Source organism: Orbicella faveolata, unplaced genomic scaffold (assembly GCF_042242905.1).
Source record: "Orbicella faveolata isolate gen_17 unplaced genomic scaffold, um_ofav_v1 contig_26, whole genome shotgun sequence".
Taxonomy (NCBI): domain Eukaryota; kingdom Metazoa; phylum Cnidaria; class Anthozoa; order Scleractinia; family Merulinidae; genus Orbicella; species Orbicella faveolata.
The window spans coordinates 13,082,975-13,103,566 of NW_028301554.1; the positions used below are offsets into that span (position 1 = coordinate 13,082,975).

Here is a 20,592-nt window from a genome sequence, read left to right on the forward strand (position 1 = left end):
TGTGTCATTAGTAATGTATTCTCCATCATTTTTGTTACGCTTACGTCTAAAATCTTCCAATTCTTTGGATAAATGTTTCATATAAGTTTCATTTTTAAATGAAACTTATCTTTAAAAAGATGGGTCGAATATTTTCGTTTACCCATGTCAAAATTGGAAAAGAAATGATGTTCTAATTTTAAAGCAAATTGCCCAAATTTAACCACAGTTACAGCGGCTTTCCCTGATAACCTTCATGTAAAGTTTCAAATTGTTTTGCGCGTTAGTGTTTTGTGATCCAGCGGAACAAACATAATGCGAATTTACATTTTCATAAGAAACGTTAAGCTACCCTCACATCAGCCATAAATACTACGACACCGAAAAGTTAATAACACATACAAGGTAAATATTTACCGTATTTTTCTCCAGTAAAACGCTGGACACCGAATGAACTCCGAGTCTCCAAGAAGCTCTTTTAAAATTAGTCGAGACCTAATCAGTAGACCTTAGGTATTGAGATATACGGTCATCAAAATAATGAGCAAACACCCTTGTTTGATAATTACTGAGCTTAAACTGCACGAGCCGATTAAATGGTGGGAATTTGAATTAATAATTAATCAAGAATAAAGGATAAAGGTGACCACGCTGATGTTGTCAGGCAACAACGCCGAACAGAAGCGATGACTGACACACGCTGAACTGCCTTTGAACTGATCATGAACCCACAGTGGTGTATTGAAACCAGCTGGATCTGTATAAGTTTTTTTTTTGGCATTTTTTGCTTCGTTAGCGTCACGAAAGCACAGCCAATACTAACCTCTGTTTTTGTCCTGTAATAAAGGTCAAAATTCTCATCCACCGAGCTGACATTTATTATTTATACTCAGTCCAGTGTGAGGCCCAGTTCTCAGCCGGGCCCAGTTTCGCGCCACAAATGAATCTGAATAAAAAGCAATTGTTTCAAAGGGTAGCTTGATTCCTTGTCTTCCGTTCTACCGAGTTTTTCTGTGAGCACGTCGAGGTGACGCGAAGGTAGGTGAATTCGGTTTCCCCGAAAACGTGTTTGTTTACGGCTACTCGAATTACATGGTTTAATTCAAGCTTATATTTTGTCCGTCTAGAAAGCCCAGATGAACCAGTTCTTGGCATAAAGGACGTAGAGTGATAAAGCTATCTGTTAAATATAAACTTTTCCTGGCCTGCTTAATTCTTTGACCTAAATTCACTCCTCAATATTTCCTTCGTACTTTTGGGTATCTGCCTATTCTCGGCCACCCTGTTCGCCTTCAACACTTAAAGCGCTCATAGTTCTGTGTGGAGTATTCGTGTCAAGTCAGTTGTAAAAATAAAGCTGTAATGGGGTGGCATGCTGAAAACTATGAGCTCTGACTTAACCCTGTTTTAAATACCCAACTCTTTTTTAGCCTCGCTTGACCGCACTTAAGAGAAAAACTAGGTGTGCAAAAACTTCCTTTTTCTAACATGAAACAAAGCTCTTTAAGGATAATTTGTGATCGAAAGATCAAAACACAAGCCTTATAAGTGATTTAACAACAAAAAATGGTAATAAAGCGTTGTTTATTCTGAGGAATCGCGCCCACTCTTTTGTGGCCGAGAACTGGGCCTGCTGGCCGATAACTGAGCCCACGAACGAAGCCTCCATTTTCTTTATTACTCGGGAGAAAACAGCGCTGTGCAGTCGATACGTCTACATGTGTAAACTGAATGCTGAAGCTAGTTGTCCGTGAAATTTTAAGTCCTTACGGCTATTCCAAGGTAAGAAATACAAGTTTACGTTTTTTGTGGCCGAGAACTGGGCCCCATACTGTCCACACTACCCCGGAAAAAATTGAAAACGCAACAATCACCGGCGACAGAAATCATATGATTATCGTGACGTCAGTGTTTTCGAAAAGCTCCGTTTTCAAAACGATTTCCGTCCACACTAAAACGCAAAGCCGCGTTTTCGTGTTTTCGCCTTTCGTCTTCTCTAAAATGCCCGAAAAACTCTGATGAAAATGGAGCCTTTCAAAAACGGTTTTTATACTCTAATCACCCTGAAATGATTATAAAATATTTTGTAACTAATCTTAATAAACACAAACACAGCATCAGGGGCGGGCATCTCGTTTATTGATGCCCGCTTTCGAAAATAAAGAAAGAGAACAAAGGAATCTAAGTGTGCAAACTTCAAGAAACTGAAAGTAAAGATTCTAACTTATCGTAATATAGCCGTAGCTAGCCGTCCTTGGCTCGATCAGTCTCCCATCTGCCGTGACATAAAGAGTGTAGATTGCTGATGCCTGCTCCTTAGCGGCCCCTGTTCTTAAGCTATGCAGATCAAACAAGTGTATAAGATATCCTAGTTCCGCAAACGTATGCCAAGTCTAAAACTTTATTTTACTACGAATTTTTTGAGAGCAAAATATGCTCTATCTTTGAAGAAGATAAATTCATAAAATTAAAACTAAAAGTTAAATATAATAAACATCTGTTTTGCTCTCACATGTATAAATTCTGACAAATGCATCGCAAAAACTAACGTCACAACAACGAAGGCTAGCTAACTCGTTGACGCGGAGAAAAGCCGATTAGGCAGTCACGCAAATTGCAGCTAAGCGATGATTAGAGGGATTAGTCTTGGGGCGCGCAAACCTATTATATATCCTCAAAATCATCTCGGGAGTAACAACGCCCCCCTTTTTATGGAAACAGGTTTTGCAAGCTCAATTTTAGCCGCCTCGAGAACACCTCTATCACAAGTCAAATCACAAATCGGAAAGCCATACCGATGGTGTGCCCAATTTATGCCATAACAGACAGACTCAAGTGTGGAGTAGAGGGAACTCTGCTGCAGCAAAATACTCCAAATAAGGAGAAAATGACGTCTCATCAGACGGCAAACAAGCGACTTCCTCAAAGCGCGAAGACCATTCTCTAAATGTTTGAAAGTCACTTGAATAACGCTCTGTTGTTGAAGGGGCCTTTGCTTTAGAGGAACGCAAGGGAAGACCTTCCTTTGAGTTGCGAAGCCGTCTGGATCTCTTGAGTGGGCAACCTTTGAAGTAAACACACATCCACTTTGTAGACTTGAAAGATAACAAAAATGTGAGAACAATTAGAAAAAACAAAAAAGCAACAACACGCAGATCAGAACATAAGGAAGGCCCAGAGGCCTAAATCTTGCATTCAGCACACTATATACTGGCAGTCCTGCACAAAAACGGCATGGCTCAACGGCCTTAAACAGTGTGATCACCTAAGATCAACACGTGATAAAGGGGCAGTCCCGCAGAAAGATGACATGGTCCAACGGCCTAAAACAGTGCAATCACCTAAGATCAACACATGATAAACGGGCAGTCCCGTACAAAAATGACATGGCCTAATGCCCTAAAACAGTGCAATCACCTAAAATCAACACATGATAAACGGGCAGTCCCGCACAAAAATGACATGGCCCAACGGCCTAAAACAGCGTAATCGTGACCGCGCGGCATGACTTCTCCGTAGACAGGTTCTACTGGATACTGTACTGTACAGCCCCGACAAGCAACTAAAATTCTCCGAGCCAAAAGGGAACTGTTATTTGCCCCATGAAGATAAACATCTTTACCGTTCTCAACGAAGAGAAAATCAATAACAAAAGATCTGAAACCCCACCTACGATCCACCAAAAAAGACCAAAAGGGAGCTGAAAGGCCAATAAAGAGTAACCAGTTCTGTTGACAAAAACATATGTGGCGGATGACATTTTTAACCAACGAAACAGGTGGCACCAGCCAACAGGTTTCCCCTACCCAACTAAATGCTAGGGAATATTCGAATAGAAACTACTGCGGAAAACTTGAATTTTTTTTTTTTTTTTTTTAACTGGGAAAGTAATCAATTGAACAGGGACCCCAATAAGAGGTTACTTCATGAAAACAGCTATCTTTAACTGACCAGTCATCAATCGACGATCTTGCATAAGTAATCAGCCGAACGAGGTATCAACTCAGCCTCGATTTTGATATTACTTTCTTTGAAGCGAACACAGTTTTATACTACCAGAATCGACGATCAAAGGTACAGTTTGGTTGTCAGTAAACCACTTAACAGAGCACCCTGAAAGAAGAAGTGCAAACTTTTCAAAGCAAAACGTTCTCTCCACGTGGTACTCGATCTGGTATTCGTCTACATAGAATCTCAGTTTTTGCGCGAAAACAGGCATGTTACCAATGGCAATGAAAGCAGCCAATCCAATAGCGCTAACATCCGAGTATACAATACGAGATAGTCTGCGAGCAACGTCTGCAAAACACTGGAATTGAGATAAGAAACATTATTCTTCCAGAACTCTAACTGTATGGAAACTGACAACGGGTTAACCACAGCAGGAGCACGCGTGCACTCGACCACTGAACCTGTGGCCAGAAGATCAGAAATAGCCTGCTCGACAAATCACTATACTGGACTGGATGGCTGAGCGATTATTATAAAACTGAGCTGAGGGTAGAATGTAAATAAAGAGAATCTGATACCCAACAAAAATAGTAACGCGAATAAAGCAAGAAGCACTTATATGATTTCAAAACTCTACATTAACCTTAAGGTTGCCTTTAACTTAAATATAATGCGTTCCGTCCTGATAATCAGTCTTTTATTCATTCATTCAGTCATCAGGGCTAATACAATCGTTAACCCTCGAACTAATGCCCCCATCGTGGTACAAGGGGGATGAAACCCTCTCCTTGGGTTTTCGTTCTATTAAGGCACAGAAAATAAATTTACATTCATTAAATAGAAAGCCCTGAGCTTGCTCTATAAAATAATGACATAATTTTTGGCTGTGAAATAGCATGACGTCATTTGACCCGCCATCTTGGATCCGTCATCTTGGATTTTACTATTTTCTTTAAAAAGTCAAAAAATAATCTAGAATGCTTATGAAGCCAGAATGCTTATGAAATGTACAATTTGGTAAACTTCAGCAAAATGATGAACAAAGCTGAAAAAAAAAAAAAAAAATACACAAGTATGTCGAAAAAGTTGATTTTTGTCCAAACCTATACGAAGTTTGTGGTTGTCATGACAAAGTCAAAAGTAATGGACGCAGTTGACATATCCAAAATTTACGCGAACGATAAATGAACAGCTACAGAAAATGTTCAGCCCCTTAGAGTAAATTATCTTTCCAAGACTTCCAAAAAACCTTGAATCACATGGTTCAACAAAATTATCAATAAGTTCAACTGGTTCAAAGTCTCCCAATCATTTGATTATATTGAATAAATTATATACTCATCTTATCCCATTCTCTTCAATGCAGCTTGGTATTTGGCATGAGTATGTATTTTTACTACTTGGAGGAGCTGCAGCGGCTCCTCTAAAACGGCTTGGGCAGGAAGATGGATTTGCTCAGAGGCTTCTTTGGCCGCAGCTGAAACACTTGTCTGCTAGTTGAGGCTGACGTCCACGAAAGGACTGCATGCGGAAAAAACAAAAAGGCTGATTAGAAGAAAAATAATTGCCAGTGGACAGACCATAAGTAGATGGAGCTTCACTGGATGTAGAGCGGGTAGCTGTAGAGTTGGCCAGCTAGACGCATTTTTCCGCTTTTTCTCCCGGATCTTAGCTAGCGCTCGTCTTTCGGCTGATCAGAGCTTTTTCCTCTTCCTCTGAATCTTCGGCGAGTTCGTCCGACTCGTACTTGCACTGCTACCCAAACAGCGGGGTTCTTGTCCACGGAACGAAATAACTTGGCTGCTGAAAGGTTTCCTTTTGAGATGGTCTTAACGGTCCCGTCTGTTGCATCAAGCAGAGAGTTGCTAGACTCGTATTGTACTTTAGAGTTAAAAGAACTCGAAGCCTTGGATACCGTTTTTAGCTTCTACAGTTGAGACTGAGTGGCGGCTTGTTTCTCGTCGAGATCGCGTTTGAATGCAGCGAACCTCTGGTCAAACGTAACGTCCAAAAGACGAGGAAACAATGTTCGTGAAGCAGTCTTATGAACAGGATCTCCCTCTGTGAAGGATTGCGCGATCGAAGCGGGAACGCTCGCTCGTTCAGTATCCGACGACATAACAGCAAAAGCAAAGTTGAAAGAGATGCCTTCGAGTGGCTCTTGCATAACTTACAAATTCTTAAATAGCCTACTAGCCCCTTAGGGATTCACGCCTAAAATACTTCTACAGTTAACATGAACCATACATAGTGAACTTACTCCAGTGTAATTAGCGAAATGTTACAAAATATATTAAAAGTGAAGCCTTTTGAAATCGCATCGTTTTGAAAACGTTCCAGGTGAAAACGGAGGCTTTTCAAAAGGGTGACGGAACACGTGTCATAGTGTCGCTACCATCAGCGTTTTCTGGCGTTTTAGAAAATGCATCAAAAAGTGTGCATTTTCGACTGAAAATGCATTAGCGCAGAAAAACGAAACAAAAATGGCAGTGTAGGCGAAAATATTTTGTTTCGTTTTGGTTGAGAGAAGAATGGATGATTTTATAAACGCATTAGCATGGCGGGGTTCTTGGTATGAAAAAATTGTTGGAGATAATTTTGCTGTCGCGTATATCGCCCAGAAAAATATATAAGCGTAATCAGTCAACAACAGACCATTTTACAGTTGTCTGCTCAGTGACCTGGCCTTTGAATGGCAGCGAGGCTAGGTGACCTTGCTTTGATACAGACCTCTCTGCTTGTGCATAAGAACAACCTGTTTTACACAACAAAAGCAGTGAGGTCTGTATCAAAACAAGGTCACCTGCAGCCTCGCTGCCATTCAAAGGCCAGGTCACTGAGCAGACAACTGTAAAATAGTCTATTGTATACATAAAAAACTAACTGAAGATGCTATTCCTTCCCAGGAGACGGAAATAACAGACTAAAGGATACGTTGCTTTGTAACAATATTTAATATATTATAAATCCACAAAAGAATAGACCAAGTTGTTTAATATTTGCAATTACTAGTAGTATAAATATAAATATTCGTATATATTACCCTATAAAAACTATAAAAAATTATCAGAAAATATTTGATCAAAAATCACTTCCAACAAATTTCTCTGAATCACCTTCCCATGCAATAACAACCCATAGCTATTTTGTAATTTGATAAAAAGTTTATTGATTTGATAAGAACCAAGCGGAATAATGATAATAAAAACGAAATCTCAATAAATGATCTTTGTATCTGAATAATCGTTAATCTCTGGTCTATTTCTCTTAATACACTGGAACGTCAATTGTGCTCTCGTAATCAAAACCACATCCCTCTCTGAGCTGGGAAAAAGGGGGAAGGGGAGGGTGGATGATGAGATGATGCGTCGACCGACATTTTATCGTAACTGCATGAATGCTTAATACTGTGTAGGAAACTTTCTTGAAAGCGCCGCATATCTGGTTTAATCACAAATTCAGATTGCTGATTCAAGAGTTAAGGTCACTCTATTAAAGGCCATGCCATTCTGTGCCATACAAGGCTGGAAGGTGTAGATGAAAATTGAAAAATCAAAACTTTAAGCAATAACTGACAAATTTATATGTAAACCTCACCACCCTTGCTGACAGCTTATATTTATACCTCAAAAATCTCTAGCAACCGATCTTAAAATCTCATAATACTACAAAACGCTGCTCCCGAAAACAAAGATCACCACTGAAAATATGGGATTAGTGGTCTATAAATGCTCAGAAAGCATGTTCTCTTTTGATATATAGCTGACATTTAATCGATATTCTGTCATTGTTTAAATATGCGGTATTAAATTAATAAGACAGGCAAGAGTCCTCAAGAATAGCCTCAATATGACAGCCATCTATAGCTAGCAGCAATTTTTTTTCCACTTTGACTCCAAAACATACGAGCCATTTAATTTACACTAGCAAGATGTCCTTAAATGGTACGTACGTCTCTTACGTAAACCAAGAAAGAAAACGTCCGGGCTCAACCATTCCTTCCGTAAAGACTTGGAGACGAAGAGCTAGAGTTTCATGGTATATACGGACTGTCAGCAGGAACCGGGGAGGAGGCACGTGAAATTGCAATCAACTGATGAACATCCGTGATAAACAAAACGGCATTGGATAAAGATCACGGCGCACGCCCGAAACGGCTTTTTTCAATGAGAACAACGTACCAGTAGATAATTAATTAACTTTAAACTAACTAAATTAATTACAATGTGTGTGGTTGTTAATTGGTGGAGCTCACTGAAGAGCGATCATCTTCTCTTCCCACAAGTCTCTTGAGTCGTTCCAGATGATGATACGCTCTGTGAAGGGAAGATGACACCAGCATAAGAGCTGAGTTGTTTAACAAACACAAAGCATGATACAATTGGCTTGGCCTCATGGTGAGCCAGTCAGTGCAAAACGCAGACTGCGGGTAGCAGACTGTAGAATGGGGGTAAAATGCAGACTGACCAGGGGTAAAATGCAGGAGATAACCTAGTCCCCATTTCTTTTAAGCCATTTTCTGCAAAACCTGATAAAGCATACACCTTAATAAAAAGGGTGAGAGCTTCATAGAATTGGTTTAAAACAAAAGATCTTTTAAAGGATGTTAATATAGAACCTTGGCACACCTTTGTAAAGAGACCTCTCCACGGAAAATGTCGGCGTCTCGCTCACTTTGGTCATCTGAAACAGAAACGTAACTCAGCAAACTGAAAAACATTAACGAAATTGATTAAATGGCCTGGGAAGAACTCGATTCGAATGTATTTCAACCTTAGTAAAATCCATTATACACAATGTAGGTATCATAGGCTGCAAGTTAAATTATTGTTTTATTTTAGCCATCAACAGCTGCGAGTGAAACATTAGTACCTTGCGACAGAAGTAGCTTCTTTAAAATAGTTGCTTGAATGAATTTAAGGTGGCTCAAAGGTGGCTTTTTAATATTATCAAATTTTAATAAGCATGATAAGACGAAACTTTTGGCAAAGTTTCCAAAAAATCTGTACATGGGGTTCAGAGCCACCTTAAATTCTTGAAACTTTAAGTTGGCTCTGAACCCTATGTACAGATTTTTAAAAAAACTTTGCCAAAAGTTGCGTCTTATTATGCTTATTAAAATTTGATAATAATAAAAAAAATTTCACCGTGCCGTTTTTGAATTATAAGCCCCAAAAGCTGCAATTAAGGGTGTTTTAGCAGGTCATACTGATGCTATGGTAACCTATTGTGTCACGAAAATGATAACAACGCGTTCACCAATGATTGGGCAGTTTTTTAATACCATGATTGTAGCATCAAGTGATAAAGAGTAGTTATAAACGACCCATGACAATCTAAGTGCTAGAAACTGTTTGGAGCGACCTTAAGTAATACATACCTGACGTAAGAGAATCTTTTGCATCTCTGGACTTGAAATCCACATCAGAGGAAGCCTTGCAAGAGAAAATGGTCATTTTATTCACCAATCATAGTCTGAATTTCCGTTATCAAATGTGTCGTGTTTTGCCGTTACCTTATAGATGTGGAAATCACCGTTGTCTAGCGTTTCGTAAATTAGCGTTATCTTATTCTTAATATCCGTTATTTAGATTTTCGCGAGTTAGCGTTACCAAATCCTAAATATACGTTGGCTAGTGTTCCGTGATTTAGCGTTACCTTACCCTAAATTTCCGTTATCTAGCGTTTCTTTATCCTAAATATGTGTTATTTAGCTTTTCGTGAGTTAGCGTTACCAAATCCTAAATAAACGTTGTCCAGCGTTTGGTGATTTAGCGTTACTTTATCCAAAATATACGTTGTCTAGTGTTTCGTAATTTAGCGTTACCTTATCTTAAATTTCCGTTATTTAGCGTTTCGTGATTTAGCGTTACCTTATCCTAAATATACGTTGTTTAGTGTTTCGTGATTTGGTGTTACCTTATAGTAGTCTGAATCACCGTTATCTAGCGATTCGTGATGCGCCATGTCCTGCATGGTAAACAGCATCTGTTTCAAGGCTTCCACAGGGCCTGGGGCAGCTTCCTTTCCACTGAGTCTCGCTGCAGGAGAGCTGTTATCCGGCTTCTAAACAAATCACCACAACAAACAGGCTCGTCAAAACTGCTTTGCACAAGCTTCCAGTAACTTAGCAATCACTCCTTCAAAGCGCATGTTATGCAAGAAAATTTAGCAAAAAGAGAGCGGATTTCGTGGATCATGAGAATGGGGAACTAAAGAAGTTTCGGGCAAAACATCACGTATAGAGGGCGAACAAACGAGTCTAAGCTCACCACTGGTTTTTTATCATCACTATCAACACTCAGACAGTCTTCAAGGAATGATGATATGATGCCAGACTTTGGACTTGTAAAGCGCCTTCTAATGAAGCTTTCTGGTGCCTTTGTGTCTTCATCTCTGTATAGAAATTAACAGAAATACAAAATACATGTTGTCCACGTGCTTTGAAATCTGGACAGTGAACTTTCATGCGCTTACATGCATCCTGTTTCCAGCGAAGCATCAGGGAAAAGGTTGACACAAATTGCCCTTATGCTAGAGCTATATCACACACTGTACATAGATGGATGCCTCCAGCGCATTTACATGTACGCGAAGTAAATGCAGCACCTCGCTTAACTTCCCGTTAACAACGTTATACGAACGTTTCCCTCGCCCGTTCCGGTTGTGATCAGTAAACAAGTGGCGACTACATTCGCAGCCTCTATCTACATTTGACCTGCATTAGAAAATTTCACTTGAACGAAACGAAAACCTAAATCAAGAAGAAAACAACTATTGAATTATAAGGGAAACTGGAAAACATCTCTACCTGTTAATACAGAGCCACTAGCAAGTTTTTCAAATATACTTACAACTTCCATAAGTGAAATCTCTGAGGAAGTTCTTCTCGTACTGCTGCATGCGGGTTGGTCGAAGCAAACGCACTTGTCGGCGAAAACTTCTCGTCTTCCTCCTGTACCTCTGTCACTTGCGTCATATGCCGCGGACTCAAGTGACGTGTTTTGATCACACCCATGTCCGTCTCTGTCTCCGGTTCCGACTCGACTAATGTGTCGCTATCTGAGACAGTAGTCAGCGAAGGGCTGACATCAAACAGAGGCATGGGTGGGTGGGTAACAAGCGTTTCAGTGTCCGCCGTGTTCACACTGATGACATCATCGTCAAGACTCCGGCGTGAATGTCTTGGCCTTGAAGCTGAACTGATGGCGATCCTTCTTAAATCAGGAACCGTTTTGCTCCGTCGGTGACTTGTCTTCCGCGCTGCACTCCTGCTGGGACCGGGAGGAGGTTTCCGGTACCGTGCATCAGGAGCTGGCTTTGCAAGCTTCTCCTCTCTTGCTCGGTAACTTGAACTGGCGAACACGGGCTTGGGAGTTGATTTCAAATTCTCCATCGTCCTTGCGTGCATGTTACGCTGGGTCTGGATTCTGGGTTCAGAGAAAGCCACTCTTGAATCGCTACGACGGTCACTGTGGGGCACACTGCTAGAATAAGTTTGCCTGCCCGATGAGCCATGTACCATCGGGGTTTCCCTACCCGTGTAAGCCATGGGTGTTGAATAATATTGGGGTTTAGGATGTACGGACTCGACGGTGCTCTCTTGCGATCTAGAACTCTGAATCATAGTTTTCCAAGGGTATATGGTATTAGGATCTCTATACATCTTTTCCATTTTAATTCCAGTAGGTGATTTGCGCATGACTCTGTCCGTGTCGTCAGACTCCATATCGCTGTCGTCCTTTCGTGGCGGCAAGTCTATCTTTAGTGGAGTGCTTACGGGCGACGGAGATTTGACAGGACTGGAACTAGCATACTGTTTTCTACTGACAGTTGGTAATGATTTTCCTTCTTCCCTCTTGGCGGGTAGATTTGAATACCGTGTTAGAGTAGGCGGCGAAACGTACATTCGGTTTAACCTTGGTGACACGCTGCGGCGTCCAGCCTCTTCAGTTGTGCCATATCTTTCATTCTGTGGAGGTATGCTGTATCTTGAGGGAAGAGCAGTAAAAGGACTCCCCTCTGGGGACGAATCCCTCAATACATTAGTTCTAGAAGGCGTGCTCTCTTTTCCTTCCAAATATTCGTCCCTTGTGGAAAAACGCAGAGTTTTTGTGGGTGTGAAACTTAGACTTTTAGATCGTCTCGGAGAAACTGATGACTGTTCTCCAGATCTTACCTTGCCCGTGCTTTTACGGAGCTTTTTAGTGGACTCTTTTTTAAGTCGCGCAACCTTCTTGTCCTGGTATAAAGAATTATGGAAATCGCCTCCCATATTTACCGGATTTTGTCCATATACAGACTGCGAAACTAACATATCCGTGTCTGTGCTTGCTCCATCATTCCAGTCAACTCCGTTCATTCTACTTTCCGCCATTTTTACTATTGTTGGGTCCTTGGGTCTTCTTGAAGAGTAACTGCCTCTGGATTGTAAATCGGACACTTTAAGACCTGGCGTGGACCGTGAAGAACGCATGAATGATTTCCTTTTTGTGTCAGTTTCTGATGTGGATGACGTGCTTGAAGAGTACTTCTTATCAGGGCTAAAACAGAATAAAATCACAAAATATATATATTAACAATAGTCGAACAAGGATCGCACGTGTAGAGTTGGCAATCATGGAAAGGTGTACTTAAATTAACCTAGCGTTAGTTAACGAAAGAGGAGCACTGAAGCCTGGTTTTCACTAACGACGCAAGCACAAACGCAAGGGATGACCCAAGTGAAAACGAAATTCGGCGCAAACACAAACCCAAGCAAAAGCATCCGAACATTCCGAACTGGTAATTTAACATTGGTCTGAACTAGAGAACTAATTACAACGCAGATCTCAAACAGGGTTTTGATTTAAGGGTCACGTCATAAATAGGGTAAGGGTTTTGGGAAGCGGGCCGCACACCCCCATCCAATTTTTCTGGGAGTACACCCCTCCTCGGGTTGCGTCGCTGGTGAAAACCAGGCTTAAGCGTTGCATTGGCGTTGGTCAAACGCGCTGGGTGCGAACAGTTCTCGCCATTGCTGCCACCAACACTGCTGCTCAACTTTTCAAATTTCAGAATTCCTCCAGTTTCAACTCAACAGTTAGTTTATCGGCTCGAAATTTGATCGACCACTTCTCAAACTCATTAATTATTCATCAAGTTTAAACAAAGGAAATCATGACCGTGACGGTGTTTGGATATCTGATCTTAATTAGCATAGGCATTTTTACGATTATATCTCTCCGTTTTCTCCTTAGTTTTAGTTTCGATTGAGAAGATATATCAAACACTCAAGACAGAGTTTGACCACATTTCCAAACACCTCGAAGTGCGTCAAAAATACTCCGCTGCGGGTCGAATTTTCAACTCTCTTCTCGGTGTTTGGAAATGCGGTCAAACACGGTCTTTCGTGTTTGATATATTACTTCTTGTTTTACAACAATTTTAAAATGCCTTGTACAGCTTCGTTTGAACGTTTTAAACCACTACGAGTCCAAGAAAACCCGAACAGACATTGTTCAAGGGTTCTTGGAACCCGCCTCTAGCAACAGTCAGCGGTCATCTCATCTGCACAGGCTCATTCCTGTTTTTCCGCTTCTCCTGCTCAACATGGGATCAACGTGATGTGCTCTTGGCGTTTGGGCGTTTTTTTGGGTGTTGCCCGGCCACCGTACCCTCCCGTTAGTCAGTTTTATTTCATTTTATTTATTGGTTTCTTTTTATTTCCAATTTTACTATTGTTGTTTTGGATGCTGTCGCCGTTGGGAACGTAGACCAGACTTCAGAGAGTGAGGCGGAAATCGAGCCTACTGTTTGTGTGGTGGGACAGGGACTGTTTTTGGCAGGTCCACATGCAGCTAAACACGTTGACAACTTTAATAGGCTGAATATAAACAGGCCTACGGAACCAGCCTCATCATGTTCACTAACAAAACGAAACCACTACAGATGCAGGAAAAACTCAAGGAAAGGATGTAATTACAGTTGTACAAGCTCTTAGAACTCTATGGATACAAATCAATTCAAGTGCAAATGTAAATTGGGCGGAAGCATAGACTACGACCCAGGTAAGCCAGGGTGGAAGACCAGCATCAGTCTTCATTTGCAGTTGCTGCGGGAAGTACTGCCGTTCCCGCATTTATTCGCACCCCCCTCCCCCAACTCCCTTGCTGCAACAGAACCTCTATTCAGAGCATCACTTCAGTGTCTCTAAGACTGACAGATACCAATTATGTCCCAGGTTAGTTGCAGTGTATATCATGTTTGAATACTGACCTCTCTTTTTTTCTGTGCCGTCCAGTAGTGTCAAGATCTTCCACCCAACTGGGGTACTCTTTGCCAAGTCCAGACACCCAACTGGGGTACTCTGTACTGCCATCAGGTCGAGAACGGTTTTTCATTGGCCCCACTTTTGGTGGGGATCTCAATGATGCCTTACTGGAATAGGATCCTAGTAAAGAAATGCAGGGTAAAATAAAGACGTCAAGAAGAAGCAGTCTGTAACACAGGCACAACAATATTTTCAATCCACAAATTAATATTATTTTAATTAGTCATGATAATCTGTGCAATGTAAAAGGACTTAACTGTTTCTTTACAAAAAAAAATATATATATATAACACTGTTACACAGCATAGAATTGGTAACCTAGACAGTCTATCTATATGTACCTTCCATCATCTTCCATCATATTTGTTTATTTGATTTTATTTACGAAATCATTGTAATTTTCCTCTACACTGAACAATACCTTTTGGGACAGCTAGTTCATGCATTTTTTTTTTCACTTACAAAGCCCATTTGCCTCAAGGATGATATGAGTAATATGTATCTAACAAATTCATGAATTTGATTTGCTGAAATCAATGTTGAAAGTGGTCTAGATTTTCCCATCTAGACTGGCATCTAGACCAGCATCTAGCCTGGTAATGTTTTGCAGTGAAAAAGTTGCAAACTAAAATGCAAAAATATTGACTATTTTCTTTTAACAATATTTATTTATCGAAGTGCCAAAAAGCCTGATGAGAAAAAAAGTAAAGAGGACAAGCAAACTTTGGCAAAATTAAGTTCAGCTCATCGCCGTTCGCAAGTAAAACGTCAGTTCACTACAAACCACAGGGGACCCGAAAACTTTAACAGCAATAGAAATAAATGTACTTTTATTTACCTGTGTTCCTGTGTCTTTTTGAGTAGTTTAGAAGGGATTTGAATGGAGCAAAGGCAGTTTACATTTCCGAATATTATCTCGTCTGCCGCTTTGTAATTATGACGCTCCTCCGATTACGTCTAAAGTTTCGATTTATGTCATTAACTGTTAACTCTCGTCTCACATGGCCATTATGAAACTTGAGAATCTCTCCCCCAAGGAGAGTTAATAGTTCACAACATTAATCGAAACTTGAGACCTAATTGGAGCGTTGTAATTACAAAGCGGCAGACGAAATAATATTCGGAAATGTAAACTACCTTCGCTTCATTCAAATCCCTTCTAAACGACTCAAAAAGACACAGGAACACAGGTAAATAATAGTACATTTATTTTTACTGCTGATATAGTGTTTGGGTTCCCAGTGTACAAACCAGTTACATTGAACAAATTAATTTTTTCTTGTTTGCCATATAATAAACATCTTATTAACCGAGCTTAGTCGGTCTGTATGGGAGAACCTTGACCTTGGTCATTTGTACAGACCTCACTGTGTTCGGTCTGTACTTACGACCTTGGTCAAGATTCTCCCACACAGACCTCCTACTCAGTTAATAAGAGCTAAGTAATATGTAAAATATACATGTATTATTTGACTGTTTACCTGAGGCCAAAGGTCTAGATCCTTTGAAACTGCTCAGTAGAACTTCTGTTTCCACAGTACCAGCATTGCTGTCTAGATCAACCACTGAAGAACTGGGGGAGGGGAGGGTAGAAAGCTCACCATCATTGCCACTGTGTGAGTGACGAACACGCCTGGCTGGGTAAGGATTCATATTTTCTTCATCTGAGGATTAAAAGATGATAAAGAGCATTATTAATAATGATTACAGATATGAACACCTTCAGGAGTACAGTGGACCAGCACTAACTGTGTGTGTTAGGAAATGGCTTCCTTAAAACAAGTGAAGTTAATCTGACATCAGTAATACTAGGACAGAAAGAGCAAAATTTTTTCTTAGTAGTCACATGTAGCTGTATTTCACTCCCATTACTTCTTAAGTGGCAATTGTGAGGTCAGGAACAAGGGCTGTGCCTTTATATCCCAATAAATTGCCATGTGTTACAATGCGACTACTCAAACCAGGCCACTTGGAAAAGAGTTAACCAATCAGAGTGTTACTTGAGAACAAGAAATACTGTAGGAATCTTTTTTTCAAATAAACCAATAACATTGAAGAATGTGAACAAAGTGTGAAGCGTTGTGAACCTCTCAGGAAACTTTGCCATTTGTTGACTGGTTACAAGTAGTTTCGATCCTTAACTTTGTACACTTTTCAACAATTTTGGTTTACAATGTAGTTGCAAAATGAGTTTTCAAGCTGAATTTTTCAGGTGATATCTATATGATAATTTGCCATCAAGGACTGAATTTCTACGACATAGTGTGTATGTAATGCAGGAGTCAATAGTGTTTCTGTTTTCTTGTTAAACAGGCTGTAACTTGTCCTCATGAGAAGCGTAGTACCAGTCCATTGCTCTCAGTTTACATTTTGATTAGTTAGTTTTCTTTTCTTTCTTTTTTTTCGTGGCTTGGTTCGAGTAGTCCCACTGTAATAAAGACAACTCTTAAAGGATGGGAGTGAACTCCATAATTATTTACACATGTATACTGAATAGTTTTATCACAGACTAACTCCCCAAATGGCTTGAATATCAAAGCCAACATCTTTTATCCCTTATTGTGTGTTGACTATTTCAAAGAGTTTGTCATTGAAACGTAAGGAGACTGTTGTTATAATAACTGACTAAAGTAAATACATAAATAAAAAAGTAAAAATTCTAAAAAAAAAAGAATTGAAATACAATAAAACAGTATATTATATACGTGTACAGTACAATGACTGAAGTGTGGTATGTAGAGTGTCTGCTTAGAGAGTGTTTATTGTAATAATGTACATGCAATCATGCCACTGTAGATTGGTTTGAAACATATTACTTTGGAATATTGAAGATATCTGTGGCAAAGCCCACAGTGACTATTGACCCACTATCCTACACTGTAGCTACAATAATAATGATAATAAGGATCTGCAGTCATAGTATGCCATTGTGGTGCAGGTTAATGATACTAGTGAGAAATGTGTTGGATGGTGTCTAATCAAACAGTAATTTACGCTCTTTCAGTCTATCCCGGGCCATTGTACAGGAGATACTGATTGTAAATCTGTATAACCAAGGCTTAATTACAGTATACATATGCAAGAGAAATAACAGTTTTTGAAGAGTTGAACTTGTAGGACTGGTTAGGTGGTCTGAGCCTGGGCGTATGTGGGGTATTTTTCAAATAATACATCTGAAATTGCTCCCTATTCCTCTTAATGTGGAGATTTGAAAATACTATAGAGATATCGATGAAAGCTTTCTCAAACAATTTCTCACACTTGCATTGATCATGTTTGTGTTCTCTGTGTTGCCATTTTGTTTTTATAACATGCATGTACCCACATGTAGCAAAGCAATGTTAACTATCAAATGCTGGAAGCGTGCATCAAAATCAAATGATTCAAAAACATGTTTTTATTTAGCTGTGCATAACTGAGTTATGCTTCACTGAAGGACGTTCACACCAATTGTTTCTGCACATCCTTACTGTGCACACAAATTCACCTGCCACATCATGCATTGAGTGCGTGCGCTAAGTACTAAAATGAACAATAAGGCAGATGGCCATTGGATTTAATGATCTTGGACGCTCAGTGACCCCTACTTTTCTTTTCAGAAACAGATTTTATTTACAACTATCTCCACATTGTCCAAAAATGAACAAAAAATCAATGTGAGAAGTTAAAATAATTTTCAAGATTTCTGTCCACAGAACATTGAATCCTGCCATCTTGCAGCTGCAAGGTGCATGAAACTATAATCACTAAAAGCAAATTAGTTCTTTAAGGAACCTCACCAGTTGACTAAATTCACTTAATAGGTCCACTTAAACAATATTTGGCAGAGAACATTTCACTTCAAAGATCTAATTGCAATTTTTTGGGGCTTACAGACACTGTGGCCTTATTTGCTAACAAAGCCAGATTTTTTTCAGATTTAGGGTGTTCTTTCAGCCATATTCTCTCGAAAATGAAGTTGAAGACCCTCCATTTTTTTCACATTTCTGACATAACTTACTCGTCATCTTACAGTGGCAAAAGTCTCAGAAAAAAAAATCGATATTGGAAAATTTTTGTGCAAACATCCTCAAGGAAGTTTGAAGAGCATTCAAGAAGCTAGAGTTGCTTAAGGTGCACTCTTATGCTTCTTTTATGCTCTCCAAACATCCCATGAGCATCAGAACTTGATGATACATATGCTACCTGTAAAGCATGAATCAATTGTTAATTATGTGATTGTCCTTATTTGGAATGCATCATGGTAATTGTGGCATGCAAATGAAAATATATACATGAAATATACTTCCAGGTACACATGCCAGACTGTGCACTAAACTGTAGACCAAGACCCAACAGAATTAATTCTTCTTTTTTTTCTTTTCCTTCTGGATCTATTAAACATATCATGAATTGAGACAATCTGAGATGTTGCTCCAGACACACACAAACAGTACACTTGATGTGCAGCCTCCACGAAGGTACAGGATATCAGCTGCAAATGTCTAATTCCCGATATTCCCTCATACGGAGGTTTGACCATGTGTATATGTACACATACAACAGCAACTGGGCACGTAGATTTCTCATTGCTTTTGTACAAAGTTTTGTGTACATACTGTTTTGCAAAAATAAGATTTGATTGGTTTTTGAATGAATGACAGCACAATTACAAATACACATTTGAATTTTAACATGCTGCTTCTGCTATACCTATAACATAACTGTAAGGGGAGAACCACCCTCTCTTTTCATCTTTCCTCCTTTAAGTCCCCAGGCATTTACATGTACCAGGTGATCTCAGGGTATAACGATCATTTCCATGCATTAATGTATATCAAATTACTCACGGCACAAAATATTACAACCTAGCAACCAAACTTCCCAGCACGTAAAACAGTGTACATATTACATGCATGTGCTATGATTTTGAGACCTAGGGGTAATAGTGATATTACCTTTAAAAAATTTAATTCATATTTTATCAAACCTACAAGACCACCAGCATACGGTGGTTGCCTTTGAGACAAAGGATGTTTAGGTTTCAATGGCGTCCCTTCTAAATTATTTATACTGGCGTTATATTAATTAAACAAGCCGGGATCGAAGACTTTCGGGCTCTATTCCCAGTTAATTTTCTCATTCTTGTGAAAATCGTGCCATGATTTCGTGACAAGTGCGCCTTTGTGAATGTAAACTCCCGTGACGGTTGCAATGTACATGTACTTTTGCTTCGTTTGTTTACTCGAGCGTAAAACGCTAAACTTGTAACCGCACAATTACGAATAAATTTCACTCCCGCCAGCTACCATAATTAAAACAAAACGTTGACTTTGTAAACTCTGGTTTACGTATGCGATGTTTATTTCGATTTTTAAGATAACATGATCATTCCGGGGACTGAGAAATTCGAATTGACATCTAAATCTCGAACTCTACGATTGCAAGTCTGTAGGAATTCCAACTTCAGATTAGCGAGCAGAGGGTTGCCTAGGACGCGTTCATACGCTTCTATATACTCATTCACCGTGAAATTACTTTTAACACAGACTTCACTGATGACTAGTGATCGACATTGTAACATAGTAGCAATACCTTTACGGACAATCAGGGATTTCGCACCTTCATAACCGATGTGAACTGTTAGCGTAAATTAGCTACATGCGATCACAATAACCTGCTCACCTGAACCAGGGAGTTCCAGAGTAGTTCTGTATCCGAAAGGTGCAACTCTACTCGATAACTCCTTCGCATAAGTTACGTTGACCCACTCCAAAAGCTCATCGACTTTTCTAGCAGGCGATTTACTTGGAGGACTTCTTAGCGATCTTTCTAATGAATCCATAAAGTAAAATTTCGGTGCTGGAGAAAGCAAATCGGAAGGACGCCGTCGATAATTCGTGACGCTTCGGCCGCCTTCAAACTGAGCGATGTAAGCCTCTAGAGCTTCTGACGCCGATTTGTAGACTGTGTTATCAAATCTAAGGCGGCTTTTGAAACCCTGGTTTTGTTCATGAATTCCCCTGGTATCGCTCTGTGGAGAAAAATTCATGTGACTTTGAAATCAAATATTCCAAGCTTTTTGAATAACAACCAATTCCGAAGTCGTTACGATTCGAATGATGGCGGCAAAACAAGTCTCACTGCGCATGTACAAAACGCGCGTGGGTGACTACGCGCGTGAGGGACAGCAAGGGAGCCACGCCACGCGGGAGCTTCAAGAACAACCAGTACCGTCGTCTATCTTTATCTGAAGACTCCTTTAATCTAGTCAATTATTAATACTCCTAATGAACCTGTTTTTACAGGCAATATAAAATTTGGGGGTTGAGGTCTGTCTTTACTTTACTCTACCATCTCTGTAGGAACGA

At 39.9% G+C, this 20,592-nt stretch overlaps 1 protein-coding gene, 1 long non-coding RNA gene and 1 pseudogene across 3 annotated transcripts; 1 reads left to right on the forward strand and 2 right to left on the reverse strand.

Moving 5' to 3' along the window:
- Positions 1 to 2,075: 2,075 nt before the first annotated feature.
- LOC149108206 (uncharacterized) lies at positions 2,076 to 6,199 on the reverse strand (annotated as a pseudogene). The gene is made up of 2 exons (XR_016209036.1): positions 3,931 to 6,199; positions 2,076 to 3,074 (listed from the first exon to the last, which is right to left on the reverse strand). The product of XR_016209036.1 is annotated as an uncharacterized LOC149108206 (transcript).
- A 662-nt stretch (positions 6,200 to 6,861) lies between these two features.
- LOC110063333 (uncharacterized) lies at positions 6,862 to 20,342 on the reverse strand. The gene is made up of 9 exons (XM_020770308.2): positions 19,907 to 20,342; positions 15,724 to 15,906; positions 14,188 to 14,362; positions 10,785 to 12,473; positions 10,203 to 10,326; positions 9,850 to 9,996; positions 9,311 to 9,365; positions 8,559 to 8,613; positions 6,862 to 8,246 (listed from the first exon to the last, which is right to left on the reverse strand). The coding sequence occupies exons 1-9, from the start codon at positions 20,271 to 20,273 to the stop codon at positions 8,168 to 8,170; spliced, it is 2,874 nt and encodes a 957-aa protein (XP_020625967.2). The 5' UTR covers positions 20,274 to 20,342; the 3' UTR covers positions 6,862 to 8,167.
- LOC149108207 (uncharacterized) lies at positions 13,501 to 17,352 on the forward strand. Its single transcript, XR_016209051.1, has 2 exons — positions 13,501 to 13,979; positions 14,213 to 17,352. It is a non-coding gene; the product is annotated as an uncharacterized LOC149108207 (long non-coding RNA).
- Positions 20,343 to 20,592: the final 250 nt, after the last annotated feature.

Bases quoted from the DNA above. Each gene is read 5' to 3' on its own strand.
- LOC110063333 (XM_020770308.2), bottom strand. From the start codon at position 20,273: ATGAATTTTTCTCCACAGAGCGATACCAGGGGAATTCATGAACAAAAC. The intron at 15,907-19,906 runs GTGAGCAGGTTA...TTTAATCCTCAG, and splicing joins TCTGGAACTCCCTGGTTCAG to ATGAAGAAAATATGAATCCT. The intron at 9,366-9,849 runs GTAACACCAAAT...TTCTCTTGCAAG, and splicing joins GTGATTCAGACTACTATAAG to GCTTCCTCTGATGTGGATTT.